The sequence below is a fragment of the Cucurbita maxima genome, unplaced genomic scaffold (assembly GCF_002738345.1).
Source record: "Cucurbita maxima cultivar Rimu unplaced genomic scaffold, Cmax_1.0 Cma_Scf00017, whole genome shotgun sequence".
NCBI lineage: Eukaryota > Viridiplantae > Streptophyta > Magnoliopsida > Cucurbitales > Cucurbitaceae > Cucurbita > Cucurbita maxima.
The window spans coordinates 3,887,680-3,895,981 of record NW_019272033.1 but is presented as its reverse complement, the minus strand read 5'-3'; the positions used below and the strand labels follow the sequence as shown (position 1 = coordinate 3,895,981).

Here is an 8,302-nt window from a genome sequence, read left to right as displayed (position 1 = left end):
TAAGCACAAAAAATGCAAAGAAATTTTTGAAGTTTACAAGCTCAAAATAAACATGAATGTTCTAAAAGTCTAGGTAATCAAAATTTTTAATTTAGCAAAAAAAAAATATATATATATATATATATAATCATTGAATTTCATACAATATCTTGTGCTGCTTGAGATTTGGAAAGGCAATTACCAAACAAGGGTTGACATTAGCAAATGCTAATAATGCCTTTACTTCTTTTTATACCAATAATTATGGATCTCTCCTCTTTTGGTAGGTGCAGGTAAAGAATTTCCTTATTTCTTAAATGAATGTATCCCTCTCAAAACTTAGTTGTTAGAGTCCATTTTTAGGCTAACGGAAGGGAATGTACCAACTCATATATGATGGCCACACGAGCTATGATATACGAGATGTACAAACATTCCATCCATACAAATATAGCCTTAGTTTAACAATGTCTATCTCTTAACATCAAGCTTGGGCTGAGAATGAAGCAATTGAATTGATAAAATTTGAGTTTAAAACGTTCGGAGTTCTCACCAAACAAGAGCTGCAATCCTTTCTCTAAGACACTCGAGGTTCAATTCAATAGTTCAAAGTTTGAATATAACATGATACCGACAATGATAGTTTTCTCATCAGATTGGAGTTTAAGGAATATATAAGACTCATTAGACATTGTAATTTGGAACACAATCATAATAAAAAGAATGGGCAAAAGAAAATCACGTTCACATATTTGTTTCTTTATTAGAATAAAATAATAACAAATGCTACTAATGATGAATTTTGCCACCATGGTGCAAGCAAATTCCTTTGCAATTCTAAAGGTACATGGAAATGTACAGCCATTCTATTTACTTTTCCTCACTTTCTTCCTAAAGGGAAATAAACACATAAACTGATGGAGATTTATTATTTTACCTATGAATTTAAACTACATACTTACAATGAGCTTACCACTGTACAATAATAATCCTATATCCAGTATGCAACACAAAAGTTTCAACTCAGCAGAGATCAGGATGAAATATGAACTGATTCTGCAGAAGATGTATTAGGTGGGCGCAATCAGCAATGGATCCAGAAGCTTAATAATCTCTACCAATGAGTTTAGCAAAGAAACCCACCTGGAACATGTTATATCAACAAGATGTTGGAGAATATCAGAGATGTTCTAAGACTTCAGAATTTGAAAATCAAAATCTACTGACCCACCACAGTAATGCACAGATTCAAGGATCTCATATTTCAGGCAAAAAAAGCTTTATGAATCTACCAAGGGAGGTGATAGTTTCCAGTAATTCCATGAATTGAAGTCCTCCTGTAAGCAACCGAAGAATTGATTTGATAAAAGTAATTCTAGAATTAATCCAAATTCAGTTTAAAGCTTAAGCAACCTGCTCAGACGAGGTAATGGGAGGAAACATGTCATTGACAAGAGTATGAAGTGACGTATACGATTTTGTGTCAAAGCGACGGTTTACGACAATCTCCCCCTACAAGCACGAACATTTTTATGAGTTTTGATGCTGCCAAATAGCATAAGATTATGCTGTTTTTCAAGTCATATTCATGAATCCCCCTCAAATCATACCTTGGGATTAATAATGAAGATTTTTCCAATTGGAATTCCAACTTTAAGGTAGCTAAATTCATCCGTGTCCCTGTTTCCAAACCCAGCATAAAATGGATTGCAATCTGGAGGAAATAGTTCTCGAATTCTCTAAAGTTACAAAAAGCAGACTATGAGCCATCTTATTAAGAACCCATGTGAACAATTGTTATTCAAAATTTCTAATTTGAGTGATTGATCTAAGTAATAATATATTTTGAACAGTCGTGCATCGAAACCACAGCTCATCACAGTATGAGTATGAAGAATGTAAAATTTGTATCAGTTTAAATATCAAGAAAGTGGGAAAACTAACCTCCAAGCATTCAATCTTGAACTCATGAGGAGCCCGCCGAATAACTGAGAAGAAGAAATGAAAAGGGTTATCGACAAATCCAAGCATGCTGATATGTATATATACGATTGTCGCATTATGAGAACCTTGCTCTTTACATCGTGTTTACAACCCATCCTCCACAAATATATATGAAGGTTTCACCCACCCCAAAGCTAGCTTTAGGAGATGGCTCACCCCCACCCGCCCATGACAGAGTCTATGCTTTTAATAAACAGGCATTTAGAATCCCAAGAATGCGGATGCAAAATGCAGGGGATGCTTAAAAGGCTTAAGGGCTCACATGACTGCTAAAGTATGCATTTCCAGGGAAAAAACATGTTTACCAAAGTACCAAATGCTTTTTCTGATAAAAAAATCAAAAAGTACCAACTACAGCTATTTCTAGTTTAAATATAACCACCAAATCGAAGAACACATTCAATAACCAAAACTTTCTCCAGAGCATCTAGCAATTCACTAAAATCTAGCTTAAAGAAAGAAGAATTGGGTGGTAATTCTCAAAACATAGTTCTAACGAAAAGATCAAGGATAAAAGGAAATAACCTTCACGATATAGTGAAGGGAAAAGCCCATCTGGGGAGATAACAACAGGTCCCTCCGGCAGAGCCTTCCCACCCTGAAGGGACGAAAACCAAGTAAAGATCAATCATAGATACTAATGGTCTGTTGACTTTCTAAGTACTTAAGAAAGTGTTTTTAAGGCCAAAAAGAGTGTTTTTAAGCACTTAGAAATTTATTCCAAACAAGCTTGAATTTAAGTAAATACATTACCTGCTTAAGGTTGAAAAGAAATTGGCGGGTTTGATAGGCCTGAGAAATTGATCGTGCACTAAGAAAAAGCAATTGGTACCCATTTTCCTGAAAGTATATATATAAGAAGAAAGAAAAATGTTGAGAGAGAGAGAGAGAGACTGGGAGAGTTCATTGCATACTAGTTTCATCACAGACAATCACCCAACTGCATGAGGGTGAGATAACGTACCTTAATAGCAGAAAATAAATTTGTGACGCCTGTTTGTGACCAATCCCTTCCAACAAAGGGCATGAATTGACCCAGAACATCCGATCTAAGATAGTAACACAAGAGGAAAAACCAAAGAAAGTGAATGCTAGAAAAAATCGTGTTTAGTGAATGCTAGAAAAAATCGTGTTTAGTGAATGCTAGAAAATAAATTCAGGCCTCATCTCTCGGTTACATACTGCTTTCTAACCCTGTTTCTTACAAATTGAAGAAAGTTCATTATCAAAATTCTATGCTAAAAAGCCTAGCCAATCACCATTGTATTCTCTGAGCAGCCAACAGAAGACAAATATTTATCTGATTTCTAATTAATGTGAATTTCAAGGCGTCTATGATGGTTAAAAAACAACTCTTGCAAATTGTCAACAAGAACTTCCAATATCAAAGAGGATATTAATTTAATGGCAGAAGATGTTACTAATGACTCGTCCAAGGGCAACATTTTAATTTTTAAAAAAGATTAGGAAGGAGCCAACAACAGGAGTAAACAATTCCAAAGAAGAGTTAATATCACATCCAAAATCATCAGAATGAAATACCATACTTTGTTATTGTCCCATCTACATCTGATATCACTACGCGAGTATTCCATTTCCACAAATAAATCTTGGCATCAACCTGTTGAGAAACATAATCAGTCACGAAATGCAAATATGAAGGGAAACAGAGAAAGAAAGAAGACAGGGACGGCTGAGAAAAAGAACTCTGACCTGCTGTTTCCCCAGCACTGCAGTGTAGAATGTGAAAAGTATTGTGTTCCCCCCTTCCTTGAGATTTAAGGATGCCAGCTGCTCAGATGTCGGCAAGAGGGACTTAACCATCTTTTTTTCTGCCTTGTGCTTAAAGATTCTTGCTTCTCCATCCATTCCATTGTTCCTATCTGAAGTCTTCTTAATATCAAAATCTACGTAATCATCAACAGCTGATTGAGTTCCTTTCCTAGAACTAGATCTTTTAAAAGAGAAAGGCCAAAGTTTCCAATTTCCAACTGGGTCAACAGTTGCTTCTGCTGGACTACCTGTAAGAGTTTTCTCAATAGGGTTAAGAGTTATAAAGTGTTTCATAACGAATATGCGTTCTGTTCTCAACTATATGATCCTCAATTAAATAGAGGAACCTCACTCCATAAGGAATAACTGCCAACTTTTAAGCTTATCACCTTACAGTTTGCCGTTGAGTTTTGCATGAATTTGGATAAACAAAGGATCATTTATACAATCTAGAGCCTAAACTCAGTAATAAATTTGTTGAGAATAAGAACTCAAAGGTAAATTTTTACAATAAGTATCCAAATTCTCTTACCCGCTCTAGAGTTAGGAATAATACTTTTGAGTTCTTCTGAAACCAAGGATTCTTCAGATCTTGACCGTTCCTCTGCCACTTTATCTTCTTCATCTCTACCAGATTTGGAGCTTGCATTATCTTTACAGGATTCCATCCACTTCAATGATCTGGAATTTGAGTCCACAGAATGGCTTAGAGGATGGCTGATCTCACCAGCAATTAAATTTTCAATACGATCCTGCATATTAGGTAGTGATGCTGCCATACGGTCAACTTCTTTATTCGAGATTGGTTGACTTGAAGGAATTGTGATGGAACTTGCAATCCCCTGATTGAAGAACTCACGACTATCTGGCGAACTGGATGTTACACAACTCCTATTTACAAATCTATCTTCTCCATCAATGCTACTTGGATATGCTAATGGATATTCTTCCTTATCATTGTAACGTTGGCTGTCTAACTCTATATTACCATTTAGCTCAGCTTTTGAAACATCAATATCACTGAAAAGGAATTGTTCATCGTCTGAATTTGTTGATGGTATTATGTTACTTTCTTTTGGTACGACTCTATTACCGATAGAATTCGAAGAAATTTGGAACTTGCTTTTGACACTTCCATCTACACTTTTGTCATCTTGAAAATCCGAGCCGAAACTTGAACCTATGCTATCGGACTTAAATTCTTTAACTGAACCATGCATTTCTTCTGTGGAGACTATTTGAGTATATGAAGCTTCAAGTGTCGGTAGCTTTTCTTGGTCCATTGTGTTGCCTTCATAGACAGAACTATTACAATGATCCACTTGTTGAGAATAGTTCACGAGGGCTTCAAATTTTTCAGTCTCTATTTCAAAATCTCCAGCTACGACACTAGAATCTGTGTACTGAATTCAAATTTTTGAGATATCAGCGCTAATAAAAGAGTCAGCGTCAATGGAAATAAATTCAGCGAACTTTCTGACTTCAAGAAATCATGGAAACTTCTTTTTATCTACTCTCTACATCAGTAAAAATGCTAGAATAGGCTCTGAATTTAACAATCCTACATTGCTAAATGACACATATGTGTGAATGAATTTTGTTCATGTCAGAATAAAGCTTACCTCAGGATGAACTTCAGTTGCCAGGTGCAATCCCTTTGAATGCACATCAATGATCCCAGATCCTCCATTGGCCGGGTGGGAGGCTTTAGGAGTCAGTACGCTTGAGTCATCCATTGTCAACCTTGAGCTCTTGGAAGTTTCATAAAACATTAAGGATTGGACTGCATCGGATTCACTCTTGTCTTCAGAAATGTTGAATACTTGAGAAACGATATTTATTTCATCAGATAAGTGGCGTCCAATAAAGTTCTCTCCATAATATGAATCACTGTTCTTCAACAATAAAAGCTGGGACTCGGAATCTGCATTTTCGGAGATGGTTCCTGTCACATTCACAGTATCTTTGGCAGTCTGTTCGATATCCCTTGGTGCAGATTTCATTTCATATGTCCCGTCAAAATCCTTTCCCTCTATAGTGCAAATTTCAATCACTCTATCCTCGGTGTTTAAACTTGACAATTCTCTAGTTACCTCAGTCAACAGCTCTACGTCTTCCGATTCCAATTGAGAGCCATTGGTTATGTGCTCGCTGCCGGAGTTATCACAATCTTTATCAAGACTATTCCCCATGTTACCTTCATCAGTTGATGTCACGTGGCTTGTCTCATCATCTCTCCTCAACTTTTCCTCATCCTTGTCATCTGAAGTGTTAATGGAAGAAAACTTGGAACAATCTGATTTCTCAAGCTTTTGTGTGCGAAGATTGGTAGACCACCTAACCTCTAAAAGATCAGCTACAATCTCAGCACGCTTCAGCGAGTCTATTCTCGCAAGAGATGCATCCTCATGATGATCTTCTTTAATTGAATTACGACCCCATCCAAGTGTCCGTCGTTGGGAGGTAGTCTTTGTCACTATCTTCCCTTTATCTTTACTCTTTTCAATCCTATCTATTGAACTTCTAGCATCATAGTTGTAACTTTTTGAACCAAGGATCCTACCATCGAGTTCCTGCAGCAATTTCCCCTCGGCCTCATCGCCTGAAGATGAAGAATACAATCCAGATTCTCCTTCAGCATCAACTTCCATCAAAAAATAAGCTTCTCCTTTATGATCCATATACATCTGGAAATTAGCTTCAACCCCATTTACAGCTATGTTGATCACCTTCTCCTTTGTCTTCAAAACTCCTTGAAATTTCCCAAACCGTACATACCAAGGCGATGATTTAAAACTACCGTCCTGCTGTTCGACTACAACAATGTCCACAGCTCCACCAAACGGATGAAATGGCCCAGAAACGGTATAAACACCCTTTGAAATGTAACTACCTAGTATCCCTACAGCGTTCATCGTCCAATATTGTGATTTCTCCGATCACCCAGATCAATAATCTCTAATTTTGGCCAAAATATAAGAACCTGTAAGAGTTCCCCAATAAAATCGTGCATCCAGTGTTTTAGCTCAATGATCTCCAATCATAAATCTCCAGAACTCTTAAAACTAAAGAGAAAACTACACACACAAGTAACCCAGATCACAAATTTTCAGGACGTCTCAAGAACAAGCGGAATCAACTCATTCAACCAATCAACCAATCAATCAATTTAATCTTCAGTTTCTAACTTAAAAACAATTATTACACGAAACCCAGATGATAAACCACCGAGGTAATCAATGTTGAAACAGTATTGATGATGAGTAATCAAAGAAAGAACCTAACGACAATATTGATGATGAGTAATCAAGAACCTGAAGAGCCCATTAATCACAGAGGGAGAGAGTCGCCATAGTTGGAAGCCTGATTGATAGGCAACCGACACTCGTTTAAGAAAGAACCGCGAAGAAAATACGCCGTTTGCATAACTAAAGCTTATCGCTTATAGTTATTCGAATGTTACGCCGCCATTAATCCAAATCCAGTTTTGCAGAGGAAGATCAGCACGTGATATGCGAAACATCGAAATCTTCTTTGCAGAATCAAGTACAGAAAATTAAGAGCTCTAATTTTAGAAAAAAAAAAGGGATAAAATGAATAATGTATTCCCGTTGATATTAATATTAATATGAATAATATCCTCCTCCTCCTTTTTTTTTTTTTTTTTTTTTGGATTATTTTTGTTCTGACTTGGCCACAAGTTTGTATTTAATACTCTGTTTATATTCTTCATTTTAACTTGCGGATAATAACTTGCGATATTATTCTCCCAAAATTTATATTATTTAGACAAATTTCTCTCCGTCTTATTCACGAGAGTCATCCAAAAGGATGTTACTCGATAACTACAATCCTCCAACCCGCGCAGAGTTGATCCACTCATGGGTTATTGGGCTACCGGGAAGTAGGATTTGAAAATGCTCCAATCGGTCAGTTATGCGGTGTACGGCCCCAATTTGACTCTTTGTACTAGGAATTCATTGGGGGCAACCCAGCGAAGGGCCATGGCTTCGTGTTGCTCATCCGGGCGACAAGTGACAAAAAGGTCATGATCCCATAAAGAAATTTTGCTAAATAAAGTTATGGGTGGAGTGAAGCTAAAGGCAAGGTACCATAATTTTAGTGGCCAATTTGCACCTGCAGTGAGTGTATCAAGAAAGTTAAGAACCTCATTCATCCTCCCGCTCATCCTTGTTTGGTTTTGAGTGTTAAAAGATTGTTTATGGTATCAAAATTTGGTGTCTATTTTAATCTATCTTTATTGCTGTCTTTTGTTCATGGGATTCGGCTAAACCATTTTAGATCATCGACGCTTCTAAGGGTGACTGAATTTAAACTTGATTCATGTGGAAGAAATTTATTTGAAGGCAAGTTTTAGAATCTGTGCGCTGTTTTTGATAGGTTATGCATGTCAAGTGTTTGATAAATGTCCTCTGACAGAGACTTGTGTTTTTTTTTTTTTTTTTTTTTTTTTTTTTTTTTTTTTTTTTTTTTTTTTTTTTTTTTTTTTTTTTTTTTTTTTTTTTTTTTTTTTTTTTTTTTTTTT

At 36.3% G+C, this 8,302-nt stretch overlaps 1 protein-coding gene across 4 annotated transcripts; it reads right to left on the bottom strand.

Annotated features, from left to right (window-relative positions):
- Nucleotides 1–708: 708 nt before the first annotated feature.
- On the bottom strand, nucleotides 709–7,362 carry LOC111491862 (phosphatidate phosphatase PAH1-like). 4 transcript variants are annotated; one of them, XR_002719773.1, is made up of 12 exons: nucleotides 5,379–7,361; nucleotides 4,289–5,159; nucleotides 3,697–4,004; nucleotides 3,531–3,604; nucleotides 2,948–3,032; nucleotides 2,737–2,823; nucleotides 2,509–2,581; nucleotides 1,924–1,967; nucleotides 1,590–1,718; nucleotides 1,393–1,491; nucleotides 1,207–1,316; nucleotides 709–1,122 (listed from the first exon to the last, which is right to left on the bottom strand). XR_002719773.1 is itself a non-coding variant. In XM_023140926.1 (12 exons), the coding sequence occupies exons 1-11, from the start codon at nucleotides 6,669–6,671 to the stop codon at nucleotides 1,260–1,262; spliced, it is 3,120 nt and encodes a 1,039-aa protein (XP_022996694.1). In that variant the 5' UTR covers nucleotides 6,672–7,361; the 3' UTR covers nucleotides 709–1,122; nucleotides 1,211–1,259. The 4 variants fall into 4 exon arrangements, 2 of the variants coding, with proteins under 2 accessions (XP_022996694.1, XP_022996695.1); XM_023140926.1 differs by having other exon boundaries at nucleotides 1,211–1,316; XM_023140927.1 differs by having other exon boundaries at nucleotides 1,211–1,316; nucleotides 4,313–5,159.
- Between the last annotated feature and the right edge of the window lie 940 nt (nucleotides 7,363–8,302).

Excerpts from the sequence above, each read along its gene's own strand:
- LOC111491862 (XM_023140926.1), bottom strand. The coding sequence starts at position 6,671 with ATGAACGCTGTAGGGATACTAGGTAGTTACATTTCAAAGGGTGTTTAT. Across the intron at positions 2,824-2,947 it reads ATTTATTTTCTGCTATTAAG|GAAAATGGGTACCAATTGCT; the intron begins GTACGTTATCTC and ends ATATACTTTCAG. Across the intron at positions 1,968-2,508 it reads CCCTTCACTATATCGTGAAG|TTATTCGGCGGGCTCCTCAT; the intron begins GTTATTTCCTTT and ends TCTTCTTCTCAG.